Source organism: Haliotis asinina, chromosome 7 (genome assembly GCF_037392515.1).
Source record: "Haliotis asinina isolate JCU_RB_2024 chromosome 7, JCU_Hal_asi_v2, whole genome shotgun sequence".
In the NCBI taxonomy this organism is placed as follows: domain Eukaryota; kingdom Metazoa; phylum Mollusca; class Gastropoda; order Lepetellida; family Haliotidae; genus Haliotis; species Haliotis asinina.
In genome coordinates, this window is record NC_090286.1 from 39,503,594 (window position 1) to 39,521,768 (window position 18,175).

At 39.2% G+C, this 18,175-nt stretch overlaps 1 protein-coding gene across 1 annotated transcript; it reads right to left on the reverse strand.

Moving 5' to 3' along the window:
• Positions 1–2,081: 2,081 nt before the first annotated feature.
• LOC137291991 (organic solute transporter subunit alpha-like) lies at positions 2,082–11,453 on the reverse strand. Its single transcript, XM_067823543.1, has 8 exons — positions 11,431–11,453; positions 10,682–10,737; positions 10,409–10,563; positions 8,752–8,825; positions 5,574–5,732; positions 5,054–5,165; positions 4,363–4,615; positions 2,082–2,254 (listed from the first exon to the last, which is right to left on the reverse strand). Exons 1-8 carry the CDS (start codon positions 11,451–11,453, stop codon positions 2,082–2,084), a joined length of 1,005 nt encoding a protein of 334 aa, XP_067679644.1.
• Positions 11,454–18,175: the final 6,722 nt, after the last annotated feature.

The following is an 18,175-nucleotide window of genomic DNA, read 5'->3' on the forward strand; positions in this document are numbered from 1 at the left end:
CATAATAATATCTAAAAAATGTTTTAAGTTCAGATAATATCACTAAATGAAAGACAGCAGTGAAAAATAGAATCAGTGTTATTTCTGTTTCATTGATCTCCACACAGTCTCTGGCCCTTAAGTCCTGTCGGGGTTTAAGGGCCGCACATACGTACGCACGCACGCACGCAAGCATGCATGTATGTATGCATGTGTGTGTGAAGTAAGAGGAGCGTAGTTACCAATTATGTATTACCATTATGTATGTATGTATGTATGTATGTATGTATGTATGTATGTATGTATGTATGTATGTATGTATGTATGTATGTATGTATGCATTGATGGATGGATGGATGGATGGATGGATGCATGCATGCATGAATCATTGTTTAAGATCTGGCGTGAATCATTGTTTAAGATCTGGCGTGTCCAGATTCACATGCATCCATCATCTGGTTAGAATATTGCTGTATGCAGCTACGCTAAACAATAAAAAGCCATGTTAGACAAGACATAGTGATAGTGTTTCAAAATATGTTTGGCATTCTCGTCAAATGAAAGAAAAGCACACGAGTGGTTCCAAAACGTGAGCTATTTTGGGGGGTCTTGGTACAACTACAATATTTAACAGTTATGAAATTATTCACACTGAAAAGCCACCACGCCAAACACATTAAACACGTCTCATTCAACGCTATGCTCTCTGTTGTACTTAGCCTGTGCTGTGTTTTTTTTCACACATGGCGTCACCTAGCAGGATTAGTGGTCAGTCGACTTGTGAGCTCTGCTAAAATTTAGTTTGAAAGGATTCCGAAAACACACAACCTGTTCATATTGGTTCGCATAGGCATAGTGAGTATCCTCACAGTAAAATGGGCGTCTCTCTGGAGGATGCGAGTTGGTAATGTGTCATTTATGTACAGATTACACTTATTTGAAAGACCTCGATTTGGGTGATTCATATTTACAGTGGCGTGATTATTTCACAGTATCATACAATTGCAGTTAATCTCAGGGAATGTTTATGCCACTGTCGCATGTGCACATAACTCAAATTAAAGCCACATTTTTAATAATATGTCCACAACAACAATGAAAGGTTTGGCTCGTACACCCTCAGAACTCGAAATGATGGAACAATGATACTCTGAAACATTGTTTGATGTTCGAGAGGAGCAATACCCTTGAGAGGCATTCTCATTTTAAAATGCACGTATCAGTTCGAGTAGTAGTGTACAGTGGAAGCTGTCAAAACCGGCATCTGTCCAATCGGGAAAGTTATCAACACCGGCACAAAATCTCAATCCCGTCTGTGCCATGTGCATTTATCATCAGCTCCACAATCCGACATATTATCTAAACCGGATTATTCAGTCCCGATGAGTGCCGGTTTTGACAGCTTCCACTGTATAGGTATCACTAAACCTCAGAAACTTTACATGTATCCAGTATTCTTTGAAAACAACTGCACATACAGCATACAGTTACATAATCGCTTTAAACTACCGAAAAAGTGAAAAAAAGCTGCACCTTTTAACTATGTGTATAACATTAACAGTCTATCCTGACAATCAAGAGTATCAATAGTTATGTTAACGGAGTGGTGACCGTCACTTTCATATGAAACGGTTTCATAGACAACATGATGATTATCCAGTTATTATGAGGCGTGGACTAGTTTCACAAAGCCAACAATGATGTTGCAAGTCTAATCTACAGTGATTAACAATAGACGTTTTGTGAAACACGCCCCTATCTCCTAATCACAGCAATAATAATGTCTCTATTTACTCCACACCAGGTATGCTTATAGCGCTAACAATCAGTAAGGCGTTACTGAAGTCCACTGATATAGAATGTTTTAAGAGAAAGGTTTGGAGATGCTGCTTTAAGTTTTCAAGCGTTATTCATCAGGGAGGGAATTCCATTTGACCAGTGCCTTGTTCTGGTAAAAATTGTAGCCAAATGATTTAAGGTTCCACTTTTGTACAGAGAGCAGATAAGCCGAGGATGAACGCAGGATTCCTGTTGGCACGTAAGGAGAGAGGATGTGCCCAAAGGCGTGGTTCCATCAGCCCTCGCCCAAAGGTGTGGTTCCATCAGTCCTCCAATTTTCCGGCACTGGTGTCAGTTTTCCCGTTCTTCGGTGCATTGGTTTTGTCTTCTAAGTATATATCTGTGATCGTATGTGATCCCTCTGCCCTGCGATATGCATGCCGGGAAAGCAACGCAAGCAGGAACATCTCCACGATGATAATCAAGTGGTTCCAAACTGCAATTGAAAACAACTGTGTAACATTTCTTTCCTGTCAGTGTTCGCCTTTTACCTTTCATTATTACGAACAAAACAATAGTGATATTGCTATGATTCAAATTTCAGTACTGGTGTTATCATCTATAAACTGTTGTACGAGAAAGGGTAGATACGGCACAGTACAGGTAATTGAATCAATGACTTTAATGACTTTTTACGGGCTTCTCGTACACCTGCCTGTTCCTCTCCGTACATCAAAAATCAAAGCAACAAAATCATTGTTCATTTCAATAATTTCAAATAGAGTGGATGTTTATATGACATTTATAAAGACGATTAAAATACAGCGATACGCAAGAATGCATTCAGCAGAACGTCATTCAGACATATACTGTTGAGATAATTTGCGGTAACGTAGTTTCAAGGATGGTTGAATTGGTGATGTTGTGAGGATTCCAAGGCAAAGCGTAAGCCTTTGTGATGACCTGGATCTAACGGGTTTACATTGCTTTTAGAAGCTCCACTATATGTAATGGAGCTGCAGTAAAGTTTAGAACGAATCAGTGCTCTATATTGTTAGAGAAGGGTCTTCTTATCTCCTCCCTACTTTGAGTTTAAAACTGTTTTTAATACGTTGAGTGCCTTCAGGCATTTCATGTTGATTCGAAAGTATTACTATTCAAAATGCAAAGTGATAATGATACTTGATATAGCATTATTGTCTGGTGTTGTTTTAACTTCTGCCAAAGTGTCAGTATTGCAGGGTATAAAGTACAGTCAAATCGAGTTAAGGGTACTTTAATAATGATAAATTACGAAGGATTTTGCCAGGACCGAGATGTTGTATTGAGACAACCGTGATATCGAGTTATCAGAGTGCTCGGTCTGTATTTCCTATAATACCATATATGACACATGACGATGTGCTATGGTGAAATTTGAGTTAAATGCCATTTTGAACAAAATATTTTCAGCTATCACAGTATATGAGGACATGCAGTCTTTCCTGGATACCACTTTTGTAAGCATAGCTATACCATCTCTGCTTCATCGTGAATGCGGTACTGAAATACAGTGGGAAGGTAGTTGGACCATGGCAGAAGGAGCACTTACCTGTTGTTGAGGAGACAGCATTCGAATAACGAGGAGGGCTGTTGCTGGACTACTTTCCTAAGTAGAGATGGCTCTTACCATCACGTCTTGCAGATGAAGACACCATCGGTGTACAAGGAGGAGGGCTGTTGCTGGACTACTTTCCTCAGTATATATGGCTCTTACCATCACGTCTTGCAAATGAAGACACCATCGGTGGTCAAGCAGGAGGGCTGTTGTGGGACTACTTTCCTAAGTATATATGGCTCTTACCATCACGTCTTGCAGATGAAGACACCATCGGTGTACAAGGAGGAGTGTTGCTGGACTACTTTCCTAAGTAGATATGGCTCTTACCATCACGTCTTGCAGATGAAGACACCATCGGTGTACAAGGAGGAGGGCTGTTGCTGGACTACTTTCCTCAGTATATATGGCTCTTACCATCACGTCTTGCAAATGAAGACACCATCGGTGGTCAAGCAGGAGGGCTGTTGTGGGACTACTTTCCTAAGTATATATGGCTCTTACCATCACGTCTTGCAGATGAAGACACCATCGGTGTACAAGGAGGAGTGTTGTTGGACTACTTTCCTAAGTAGATATGGCTCTTACCATCACGTCTTGCAGATGAAGACACCATCAGTGTACAAGGAGGAGGGCTGTTGCTGGACTACTTTTTCAGTAGATATGGCACTTACCATCACCTCGAGCAGAAGACGACAGTATTGGTAGCACAAGGGGAAAGGTTATTGTGGGCCAAATGCGACACTTACATGGCGTACATGCAGTAAAAATCAGTGGAAAGAATCAGTTTTCCTAAACAACGATGCATGATAAAATACTTTCCCTACATGAACCAATACAACAATAACCGTCACCTTTGGCAGCAGGAGACAATATATGAACACGAAGAAAGGCTGTTTTGGGTCAGATATGACATTTACAGTAGATGAATGTACAGGAAACCGTGTTGTTAAACAGAGAAGAGCTTTGTTGTTGGATGGAGATTCCTTAAATGGTGTGATACTCACTATCGCCTCGTGCATTAGAAGGCAGGGTGTCTGTACAAGGGGGAAGATGGTTGCCGGCCAGAAGATCAAAGACTAAGGTCTGGAGGTCGCTGATAACAAGCACTACTTGTAAGCTGATGAACTTTGGGATAACGTGGAAAGCCTGCAACTGTTTCCTAGTTGCTTCAAATAGGAGGATCGAACCGTACACAGCTGTAAGGGTGGACGCGCCATTCAAAAGATTTGTGTACAAGAAGGGCTGAGTGGGCAGCATCTGAAACAGTGAGAGGATGTTGAACGTTGTTTTGAATAGTGTTCCAGTATGATGCAGGTTGTGTTTGACATTTTGATTACACTCACTAGCAGGAGGCTGATGTACCTAGTAACAATCAGTAGTTGGTGGTGCACAGTGAATTGTATCGCTTGAGACGACAAGGATAAGCACAAGCATCTATCAGAAAAAAGCAAACGTATCTTCCAAATTACTCTTCTGAATTAACAGCTGACGAATGGGTGTTTGTTCTGTTGCAATGAGATATATTTTGAATTAGCAAATTTATGAAATGTACATCCAAACATAGAAAGATGGCGATTTCGATTACTTCATTTCATAAAGATTATGGTTCTGGTGATGCATTTTGTGACAGTGCAACATGGTGGGTATGATACCTATTTTCTAGCACTGAACGAATAGGGTTTGATATGTACTTACAGCTCCCCGAATATATTTGTTATCCGCCCACAATGCAGCAGTAACAAGTACCAATATCGGTCTGATTACGGCAAATTGTAAAACAGTCAACTTAAGTCTCAGAAGGTTCTTTCTGAAAGAATGTAATGTCATTATTAGAAACAAAGAAAACATTGGATGAAGACGTTTAGTGTCACATACATAGGAATTACGGGACATTTAACAAATATATGAACATCATTATGGTCAGGTTTTTGAAGAAGTTAAATCCAGTTTTCTGGATAACAAGATTATGGGACAGGTACTTGGCTAAAGTGTCATGTAGTTTCATTAAATGTCTAAGTACTGCTCCTAACACGGGCATAAAATGTGAGGTTCATTTTCAGACATTGTATGTATTGCTTCGTCTCCCTCACTCACTTCATCATTGATTATCACCGCATCAGTTACATGTACATATATTATTCAAGCAAGTATAACCGGGTTTGCAACTTCTTCTGAAAATGCCCTGAAGTGACTTAATGGCCATATTCCTGCTTACTTGTTTACTGCTATCTTAGGGCAGCAGAAGCAGCAGCAGGCTACTGGTGGGCTGCGCAGGTTGATTGTCTCCCCTGACATGTGGTTGATCAGGGCTTGCTCTCCTCCCCGATAGTGAAACAGCATTGGAATGAAGTTCCACACGCAGAAGGCCAGGTAGCTGGCGTTGAAGACACATTGTAGAAAATTAATATAGGATAGTATTGTGCCTGAAAAGGTATCAGCTGTCGCAATGACATAGAACCCAAACACATTCCTAAGCATTTGTGGTCAGGTAAAATAAAGACAACTATGCAAAGAGAGTTACAACATGAAGTTCCTTTAGTCATCTGAAAATTCATAAAACCAGAATGTGTACATGGGAAAGAGACGGTTACAGTAGAGAAACAGACTAATCGAAATCCAACAAACTCATTAAGATTACCACTGATACAAAGATGGGATTATGTGGAGGACCAAAATTGCACCGACATCAGCTGTGCACAAAAGCCAAAATAGTACAAACCAAAAACAAATAAACACATTTTGCAATGTCAAAGCCGAATCGATATTCCGAACGGTGTAAATACACTATTGCTTGTATTATCCTCCCAAACTTTGAGACCTCGTAGTTTTATCACTTAAATATATGCAGATGTTAAGCAAGGGTGACGAACACCATATGACATGTCCTGAACTGATTATCAATGAGGTAAATTTCAAGTTATGTATTGTGTATGTTAATAAAGTTGGGATTTTTTGCTGTTTGTTTATATAGTTTACTAAGTATTCCATATGTGGGTAATTACAGATGGAATCAGACGTAATATTTTGAATAAGGTAGGTTTCTCGTGGGGTTATAGTGACACAGAAGACTTTCATATAGTATATAGTATATAGTATATAGTATATAGTATATAGTATATAATAAAGTGAACACTGGCTATTCAAATTCATTCCCCATATTAAATTACTTTAGTGCCGATTCAAGAACCAATGGGACTGTCTTATTGCCTTTACATAACCACTTTCTCTCATACAGACCAGAAATCGTTGTTCGCGCACTATAACAATTAATTTATTACAGACAAGATTAGAAATAGCCGACCCTCAATTTAATCTGCAGAGTATTGAAATGAATTTTTACATGCATTAACATGTGTTAAAATATTAAGCCTTTTGTTCATTAGAGACCACATACAAGGGCTGCAAGTGATATTTAGTAGGTATATCTTAGAAATTTATCTTAATATGTTTTGTATCATGCACTTGAATTGGGGTCCGTGGGGGTAGCCTAGTGGGTAAAGCGCTCGCACCAGACTCGATTCCCCATGTGGTTTCAATGTTTGACGCCCATGTCTCGTGTCCCCCGCAGTGATATTGCTGGGATATTTCTAAAACGGCGATAAACTTGATTCACTCACTCACTAGGTTTGAAATGCTGAATCTGTACTGTTTGGGACCATTAAAATATCTCTTGTACAAATCATCAGAATGGTCTGTATGAATGGCGTCAAATATGTTGAGGCATTAAGCAAGTCACACTCATTCAGTCTTACATGACCCCTATGACGAACCTGGATTAGATTAGGTTGCCAGTCAAGGGAGTGCGCCTTTAATACAACAGACAAACACAGCCTACATTCACGTGTGTGTTGCAATGGTGCTGGGACTGACAATACTCTTGTGAACAGATACGGGCCTATTAAACTGTGTCAGTGAAGAGTGTATGTCACGTACTTTCCCCGTCCTTGTCATGACCAGTTCTAGTGACACCTGAGTCATGCTTTACTGACCCAAATATGGTTATGTAAACCTCCCCTGCTCTTACACAGGGAACCTGAATTCGATATGTTGTTGATTGTACCTATGTACACAATCCTACCCAAATAAACGTTTGTTCGAGTTCAAAAAGTGTTATCAGTGTTCCGATCAGTGCAAATTTCCCACAGTGGGTTTTATTAACGATCTCCTGAAAATCGTCTTCGATTTGTGAAATAACATACATGCGTGTCATACAAATGTTTATTAAGTGCTAAACATGTCCTAAACCAGTTTGTTTGCTTATGGTAAGGCCGTACAGAATGTACTTTTGTATCATGACATTGCACAATCCTTCTTTGTGATTGATCAGAATGTTAGAAGGTCACCTGTAGTTGACTGCACCACAGCGCAACAATGTGTAGAATATCATAAGCAACAGCAAAAAAGGACCTGGTAAGTGTAATAAAAAATGACCTGTGGTCGAAGACAGTAACGATGACACAGTTCGACTTTTCCCCTATTCCGTGACAAATTTTGAAGTCAGACGCAGTGTGACATTGATGCTGGAACCTTATGACGTGATGTGTACTTTGAAAATAATAATTGAAGGGTGGCCTCACGTTCCCACTTCTTCGGAGATCATTGAAACATCGATTCCGTAGTATCTGTGCCAAAGGTTTCCATTGCCGCAAACTAGACAAAATCAAGGATTATGATGGATCTGGTGGGAATGTACAAAAGCTGTATTAAACCGAACCATGAATTTCACCTATTTAATTAAAAACGACTCAACGAATGTCTGTAAACGTTTTAACTAGGAAAGGTCGGTAATTCGATCGCCGATTTCGTCATGGCAAAGAAAAACAACAACAACAACAACAAAACCAGACGCTGAAAGACTGTGCATGTTGTTATCTTGTCTGGCTCTCGGTTTTAGCAGGACCTAAAACTGGGCGATTCACTCAGTCTTTTTTATACTTTCGCATCGAATCTCAGCGGACCCATACACTCGCATGCACGTGTGCATATACATCGGTTCATTATTGCAGTTATACGAAACGATAACCAGCACCACAACCAAACATCCTGCCTAAAAATAAGTGACTGATTTCAGTTTGGTTTTACACCATTTCCAGCAATATGGGATCAGCACCACAGCGGGGACACCAGAAAGGGACTTTTCACACTGTAACCATGTGTGGAATCGAACCCGAGCCTTCGGAGGGACTAGCCAACACTTTCATCACTAGGCTACCTCACAGTCTCATACATAAGTAACCACGCAAGTATAGATAAACGCTGTAAAAGCTCCCGTCTTTGTTACCCAGACGGAATTCGTACCGTAAACAAGATATATCAATAGCTTGTATAGGCAAAGTAAATATAGCGCACTACATTATACACAAAGACCTTGGTAAGCCCCATGTGTAACTCACGTGGCCGCCATCAAGTCCACTAGCACGGTAGACCGCGGTACGCACACTGCTACCAGGGCAGCCACTGCAAACACCTGTTGATTGCAATTGCAGGTAATACACAAAAACATAATAAGGTTCTCTTGAATGAGAGAAAGGTAAAGACGTAAACATTGCCAAGGCCTTCACTCTAATATTTGCTTTGAGTACCAAATGTGTTCAAAGTCAGAATCAGCATAATGGTGCCATTTTGTACATGTTGTCATTATAACCACACAAAATGCTAATGTCCTCGCAACGAAATTTATACCTGACTAATTCACCCGCAGAATGAAATGATGTTTGTTGAAGATAAACACTTGTCAACAGGGAGTACAGATCTGAATCTATGGGAATTTATACAAATATTAGATTAACATGATAAAGCATGGTAACAGAAGTATAATGTTATCTGGCCTTATTTTGCATAACACATTTTTTTATATATTTACAACATAAGATTTCATAATGATGCATGCAGAAACTGTTGAAATATGAGCAAAAATGGTTTGTTGTTTTGTTGTTTAACATATCACATTCAGCAATATTCCAGATATATGACGCCGGTGTGTAACTAATTGAGTCTGGACCAGACAAATCCAATGTTCAGCAGCATGAAGATCAATCTACGCAATTGGGATACGATGACATGTCAGATCCCTTTAGTTGCGTCAGAGAAGTAAGGGTTACTGAAGATCAATTCTAACTCGTTTTTCACTGTCTGAGCAAAGATGACATTTGGATTTGGAAACTGTCTGCATTATTTTCTGAGCACTTTTGTAAGACGCCATTGTAGAGATAAGCCATGATAGTTATGGAGTCCTAGCTTTATAATCGTTTAGGAAACATTGCAACATTATTAACAGCGATGCTGTTAGGTAAACAACAAACAATGCAAAGTCACTATAAGCACCAGAAAGCATCAGAGAAATGTCAGTGTTAGTGTTGCATTATGTAAGCACTGTGAAGCTTACAACCAGTCACTTCAGTCACCAGTCCATCCAATGTCCTCAGATATGTAACATAACTAACAACCTTGTGATGTAACTACATGTATAACAAGTGTATTCTCCGAAATACTGCTAGTAAAATTTGCCTCTTTGACCCATATTGCATACATATCGGATAACGTATCTATATTATGCACTATTTTGTACTGTAGGTCGAATGGTCTTATATATAAATAAACTATCTATCTATAAACTCCAGTGGGTCAGCACTGGTCCCCATCAAACAGCGTTGCCGCAGTGAGGCAAATTTATGGATATTTTGGACAGGTGTAAATAATACGACAGTGGCTGTCATTAAGAATGTTCAGAAGATTGATATCGATTTTTATAATAAAATACTTGATAATCTTCCAAATATTGAAAGATCTTATAAATAGCAAGGTCGTCGGGAATTAATTATGCTGCTACGGTATTCCAAAAATGCCAAATGTCAAAAAACGAATAATGTCCCATCACAAACAAAAAACTCCAGTGGGTGCGTGCAAATTCCCGGTTTGAAACAGACTCAGCAAACGGCACTGTCGTGGGAGGCTACTGTCCCTGGCTGGATCATTTACAGATCACGATCTTATAACAGCTTAAAGAACAAACATCTCAGAATCTGACACACAACGCATCTTGCTACTTACTGGATGGACGCCGGTCATCCAGATGGACAGAGCCTTTGTCTTCTGACTTCTGGAGTGTTGGAATATAAACCAGCTGGTTTCCAGACACATGATGACGTTAGCTACGGCGATCACTGCACCAACGACAACAAGAGCCAGTTCCACGGTAGATATTCCTGCAGCATACAAGACATAGCGATGTCAACACATGTGGGTATCATAACGTCATATACCTTTAACACATGTCTGTGAGATTGTACAGATGTAAAGCTGAAGCAAATACATTTTAGTTACCTGCGAAGTGGGCTTCAGAGAAAGGTACGGCCATAGGACAGGGGGGACCATCAGTGCTGGAAATATAATTAATATTTTTTTTATTACAGATTTCTTATAAACATAGTACTTCAGGAAAATACATCTTAAAATGACAGCATGCCACAATGCTTAAGAAATCATGTACACCTTACAGTAACCATGCAGGAATATCATTTTATTATCATTGTAGAGATAGTATAAAAATTATTATGTTGTACTTAGGCGCCACCAATATTCTATAGTTTCTTTTTCTAGTCGTGTTCACAAAATCCTTAATAAAAAAACAATCATCATTTCAGTGGAAACTGTGCAAAACAGTAAAATATTGTTTCAGGTAAAAGCATAATTAGAAACATTTGAGATGGGTTTTTCATCCTTCAGTTTATGGCAGGAGTGAGGAGTGTTCTGATCTCTGGATTCTGTCTTAAATGACAAAAATAACTATGTTTGGATACGATGTGTTTGTCGAGTTTTGTCAACATGTTTTCTTTTTTTTCTTAGTTACAGTTAATAAGAAGGAGTGGGTGAGTTTAGTTTTAGCAATATTTCAGCAATATCAGGGGACACCAGAAATGGCCATCACACATTGTACACATGTGTGGAACCGAACACAGCCCTTTGGCGTGACGAGTGAACGCTTTAACCACAAGGTAACATCACCATAAGAATGAACAATCGGGCACACATACATCCTGGAATACGGCTGATACAATATCCAGTTTACTTACTTGTTTGGGGCCTCAGATGCCATATTTGCGTCTCATGTACAGTTGCACAACCTGTTCCTTCTGGAAAACAGTCAATGAGTTTCACAATATTAATGTTCTGAAAGTTAATCACACAAAGTATCTCTCCCAAATCATTAAGACACAACCCTTTTTAAATTGTACAGACGATAAAATGCACCTACCCCTAAGAACCAACATCAAACAAAATCGTCTATGGGGGTTGTTATTGTATACTAATTAAAACATAAAAGTCTGAATGTGAATTTCCATGTTACAAACACACAATCTACAGCTGAACTGTACTCGACAAGCCGGCACTGAGCTTAATTTACTGGGTATAGTTTTACATTACACAATCAAACATTTAAAAAATTGTTTCACATATAGTGCAATCGCTGTGCAATATGTTTACAGTGAATGAATTGAAAAAAAAATGTGGAATGCAGTGGTTATTCTAGCATGAGGAAACCTGAGTTAGTAGATTTGTTAAGTTTAAAGTATCAAAAACCACCTACTGTGAAAGAGCTTACAAAGCAAGCTCGTTAACGTGGAATGTGAGGGTTTTCTCGTATGAGGAAATCTAAACTCATTGAATTACTAATGGAACAAAAACCTATAGAATTACAATTCACAACTACTGAGTATGCTGTAGGGAAATATCTGAGAGGTTGGAAGATGGAAGTTCAAAGAAACATTGATGTTGAAGATATGAAACAATTGGTATTTGATAAAGTAAATCGAGAACTGAAAGATTAATAAAAAATAAGAGGTATAAAATGTCAACTCAAAAATGGCACTAGAGAAACAACAGGCGAATGAAGCAACTGAATACACCAATGTTTAATTCAGATGTAATCAAGAAGTTACAAGGCAACCATACAGTACCAACTCTTCTATAGACAGATCATTTGGGAAAATTCAAGAAACACTAGAACATTACACTAAGAGGGGGTCTGGTTGGGTTGTTGATAAGATCAACATGGTTTATTTGGATAAAGCAAACTATGTACCATTGAGAGGTGGATTGTACTTACCTCTGTCTATGTATTTTAAGAAAAAAAACAAGCCTTGGTTAATGTTGAAAACCGTGGTAACAATGAGGATAGCGATAAGATCTGCTAAATTTCCATCTGAAAAAAAATTCTGACAGACTTTCCACCTATCCAGAAGATGATGGGATCAAATGGGAAGGTATAGATGAACCCACCCCTATTTCTCAGATCAATAGAAAACCAGAATCCAGACTTAACCATGAACATATTCAGACACGAAGGGAAAAACGTAATAGTACACAAGATAAGCCCTTATTGTATAAGGATAATCATAAAATGATCAATATATTTATGGAAAAACAAGGTGAAAAATATCACTACACATGGACAAAGAATTTTAGCCGACTGTTGTACAATCAATCAAAACACAGGGAAAAGAAACACTTCTGTGAAGGGTGCCTTCACAGGTATTCTAGGTCATATCTGCTTGATTCGCACAGGGATGATTGCCTAGGTGTAGGGGAGACTGCCGTACAAATAGATATGCCAGAAGAAAACAACAATATCGCAGCTATCATTAAACCAATCGATACAGTAGCTCAATCCACTGATAAAAGTTTCACACAAAAAGTACAAGAGCATGAAGCGTGTGGGTTTGAGTATGTCGTCATTCATTGTGATGGTCAAACTAACCCTCCCATTATTTATTTTAAAGTGTTTACAAACAAAGAAAAAAGATTACGAAAAAATTGTAGAGCAAAATACCAGTGCGTATGACACAAGAAGATAAGAAAACGCATAACAAAAACATGCATTCTCATGTATGCTCTAAACCACTGAATGGTGATTCAGTTAGAGATCACTGTCACATTCCTGATAATTACAAAGGTGCGGCTCACAATGAATGTAACTTGAAGTTAAGAATAAATCCTTAACTTATTCACATAGCAGTAGTGTTTCACAATCTTCGTGGGTATGATTCACACTTAATTATGCAAGCTATTTCAAAGGTAAAAGGTAACATATCCTGTATCCCAAACAATATGGAAAGATATATATTCTTTTCGCTAAATAGGTTGAGATTCATAGATAGTGTTCAGTTTCTGTTGTTTTCTCTGGACAGTTTGGTCAAAGCTAATAACCCGAACGACTTAGCAATAAAATCGTTACACAGAAGAGGAAACTAGAGCTTTGCTGCTACGTAAGGGTATCTACTCATATGAATATATGGATGACTGGTCTAAGTTTAATGAGACACACTTACCTCCTATTGACTGCTTCTATAGCAAGCTGTCCGACGCATCTATCTCGCAAGATGATTACGAAGATGCAAAAAACATATGGGAAAAACTGGGTTGTAAGAATCTAGGTGATTACCACGATTTATGTTTGAAAACGGATGTGTTGTTGTTAGCTGATGTTTTCGAGATATTCAGAAAAACGTATTTGAAGCAATGGGTTGGACCTGGCATGATATAATTCAAGTCCTGGGCTCTCGTGGGATGCCCTACTGAAGAAAACCAGTGTGGAATTAGAATTATTCACCAATTACAATATGCATCTGTTCATAGAGAAATGGTTACGCAGTGGTATTTCTATGGTATCGAAAAAACGTTATGCCAAAACTAAGTATGTGATGTTATGAGCATTGCACTGGATTCGAGCAAGGGTTATATACTTGAAGAGGAGTATCCAGAGGAACTGCATAGATCTCACAACAGTTACCCCCTGGCCCCTGGTTCAGGAAACTGATAGAAGTACTATTTTCTAAGATGATTTGGCAGCGATACATATGAAAAAGAGTCACATTAAACTTGATCGATCGGTTTATGTCGATATGAGTATTCTAGATCTATCCAAACACCTGATGTATGACTTTTACTACAATGAGCTCAAGAAGCAGTACGATGACAGATGTGAAGTGTTGTACACGGATATTGATTCACTCCTGATGGAGATTCAAACTGAGGATGTGTACGAGGATATGAAAACCAATATGCACCTGTATGAAACCAGCAATTATCCAAGAGACCACCCCATGTATAGTCAAGTCAACAAAAAGATGTTAGGTAAGATGAAGGATGAATGTGCGGGGCACACCAATCACCGAATACGTTGAATTGAGACCTAAGATGTATTCTATCAAAAAAGCAGACGACGCTGAAATAAGGTGTAAAAAAGAATGTGGTGAAACGACATATTAAACATACCCTCTACAAACAGGCCCTATTCAAGAAGAAAATGTTCAAACATTCAAAGATGATGGGTGACGGGCATAAGATGTACGGATTGACTTTAAATAAAATGTCTCTATCACTGTTGGATACAAAACGATGGATAGCTTCAGATGGTGTTAATACCTACGTGTACAGTCATCAAAATATTTAAGTCACATATATATAATGGAGAAAATTTACTACAGCCCACGAGGGTATTGGAAAGGGGTAGGCGCCATACAAAAATTAGCTATAGTCGCAAGTGTTTGGGAAGAAAACCCAAAGCCTGGTTACAAAAACAAGCTATATGGCGAATATACTTACCGGCACCAAAATATATTCCCAGGAGAAAATTCAGCATTCATATACCTAATCAAGTTCACCAGGCCGACTTGTTGTTTCTTCCACATGACACGGTCAGAGGTAAAACATACAAGTACGCCCTGACAGTTGTAGACGTAACCAGCTGCTACACAGAAGCTGAACCCTTGACTGTGAAGGATGCAACTCAAGTAGCCCGAGGGTTCAAACGAATATACAAACACAGTCCGCTGACGTGGCCCTCTGAGTTGCAAGTTGACCCAGGCCAGGAATTCATGGGTGCAGTGTCACAACTGCTAGCAAGACACGATACCAAGGTAAGGCATGGCGTGGACAGAGAATGTTGAAGTCAAGCTATAGTCAAGAGATTCAATCGCTCCGTAGCCAAAAAGTTGTTTGCACACCTATATTCACGCGATTTAGAGGATCCCAAATTGGGGACCCCACACAGAAACACTGAATGGGTAGTACGGCTTCCTTGGGTGGTTGATTTAATGAATCATGAAGTAACAAGACTACTTGATAAGAGACCAGTTGAGGCAATCCATCAGTCGTAAAAAAAAATATTAAAAAATTCCAGATCGTGTACTTGTTAGATACTTATATCACCCAGGTGAATACGAGGGAGACACCCATAAATGTGCAACAGATACTGTATGGTCTATGAAAATGTACAATATCAATCGAGTGGATATCAAAGACGGAGAACGTTACCTGTACTTCTTGCAAGATGGGCCACGTAGGGGATTCGTTCATGAAGAATTACAAATCATACCACAGGGATAAAAGATTTATACCTTTATCTTTAACAAACGTTTAACTTTAGTCTGTAGGATGTATTCTTTTTTCTTCTCATAAATAAGTTTAAATCGTATTTTATCCACGCCATGGGCTTTACATAATCGGTAATGTCCTATAACTCCTATACCACACACAGAACACATATAGTTAGTATAACCTTTATGGTGAAAACAACAATAACCCTCAATGCTGCATCCTTGACCACAAATTTCAGTTTTCCCCATAAGTACCCAGTTACAAGTAGAGGGTGCTGTCCTCATTTTTAATATAATATTTTGTGTAAATAGTCTAATTGTTTAACAATTAACACTGTCGCTGCTACCCCCAGTGCCATGAAGTCCAACTCACGATCTTTCTGCCCCTCTGAAGGTTTGTAATACTAAGAAATCGTTGGTTCATTACCTAATGGTTCTAGTTGTTTACATGTTAACACATAGTATTCTTTCATAGCTTCACCTACGTCCTTAAAAGTTCTAATAGAATGATTTTCGCGTTGGAGTTGCTTATTGATAAAATCTAGTCTCTGAGGCCTGCAGGCTTTCTACAGCTACACTGTGTCGTTTTCACTCTGCTTTCTCTTAATTGAGAAAATAAAAAAATTACTCCGGGAAAATGCTAGGGCATTCACAAGAGCTCCACCAACCATCATTGCTATAGTAGTGATATAGTATATATTACTTTAAAATATTTTCAGGTATAATACCTTACTTCGCCAGAATGTCCTTGGTGGCCATCGCCAAGTCAAGTTTTATAGTCGGTTGTTTTACGATCATTGTAGTCAACCGAGAGTATCCTATTGCTAATCCAGAAACCACTAATGTGTGTTATGCATCGTTAACGAATGTTTTTCCCTCAGACATAATATATATTAATGGAAATATAATTTTAATTATTACATAATGTGAGGGTCAATCTCATCTGGAGGTGTTGGTGGTGGCTGTGGTTGGGATTGTTTGGGTTTAAATAACATATATAATGAAACAACAACAGTGGCTTTACTAAACTTTACTAAACTATTACTAAAATTTACTAAACAGTACTAATTACGAAAAATTACTAAACTATTACTTGGTAATCCACTGGCTGACTGAGCTTGGCATGTTTAGTTTCAGCAAGCTGTTTCTTCACCCGTTCTAGGTCTAGTTTACTCATCACATCGTTCTCTCTCAAACACTCCTCGAACGAATCCTGTCCTTGCAGTAAAATAATGACACCCATCGCGTCTGCTCCATCAAATCTTTCAACACCGAGTTGAATTTTTGTGTCAGCACGCAGATGCTGTGATCTGCGTGCCGACCAGAGAAGGCCAGGTACGATATCTGTCTATTAGCGCTGCAATCATCCAGGATGAACGTCAGTTTTCCTTTAAATTGGTTGTGAAAAAACTTAAACACTCTTGTAGACGTGTACCAGGGTCGACTTTATGCAGACGAGAGACGTGCACGATTAGAATCCGCTTCCTCAAATAGTGAACAGCTTTGATCCCAGATCAGCTGCATTCAGGAAACAATCGATATAATACTGAATGAGGATACAACTGTAGCCAACAGGATCCGAATATTATTCCGAGAGCAAGGTATCACCATTGCCAGCATTCTGACAGCACTGGGCTTCATCATATCAATTATTGTAGCATCTGTTACTGGAGGGGGATCCCCCCCACCCCCAAGTGGTGGCACCACACTGAGTGGATGAAAAAACATCTGAAATCGCTCGGAGAAGCCCTGGCTAAACTCGCTGGTAAGGCTTCAGGTGCCCTGCCTGACATCCTGGTTAGTATCATCTCGTGGCTGCTCAGCACGTTGGGTAAAAGTGTCATGTGGCTTGGTCAAAATCTTTGGGTATTCATCATCGCCATAGCTGGACTTGTATACCTTGCAGCTAAGGAATTTTTAACCAAATAAGACACAAGCCGACCACAACCCCTCCGACAGCTAATGCTGTTTTACGGTCGATGTGCTGCTGATTAGATAGATATCTGCATGTGCGGTGGTTGTGGTTGTGGGTGTGTTGGTTTAACCCGAGACTGTGGTGGTGATAATACTATACCCATTCCACCAGTATGCGTGGATGGTGGTACGTGGGAGACGTTGACGTTGGCGTTAACACCCAATATTTGGTCAGCTGTGGCGATGATTGTTTAATTATTATAGCCTCTTATCTGTGCCATGTACAATCCCGTATCAAACACATAGTCTACTTTTGACCTGGCATATTGCAACGTGTCCTGGTACCGTTTTATAGCACTAGGTAGATCTACTGGTGATGCGATAGAATCCTCAGTATTAGCTACGAACTGTTTCTGCGCGTCGTAAGAGCTTCCATTACCTATGATACCGGAGCCCGTCTGCGATTGAGAACCGAGAATGGCCCACATGTATGTTCTAATCAAATCATTCAAACGAATAATACCGG

What these genes read in the sequence shown, in the direction of transcription:
- LOC137291991 (XM_067823543.1), bottom strand. Translation starts at nt 11,453, where the DNA reads ATGGCATCTGAGGCCCCAAACAA. An exon ending in GCATCTGAGGCCCCAAACAA is followed by an intron (nt 10,738 to 11,430) that starts GTAAGTAAACTG and finishes TTATATTTCCAG; the next exon opens with CACTGATGGTCCCCCCTGTC. An exon ending in CTCTGAAGCCCACTTCGCAG is followed by an intron (nt 10,564 to 10,681) that starts GTAACTAAAATG and finishes TGTATGCTGCAG; the next exon opens with GAATATCTACCGTGGAACTG.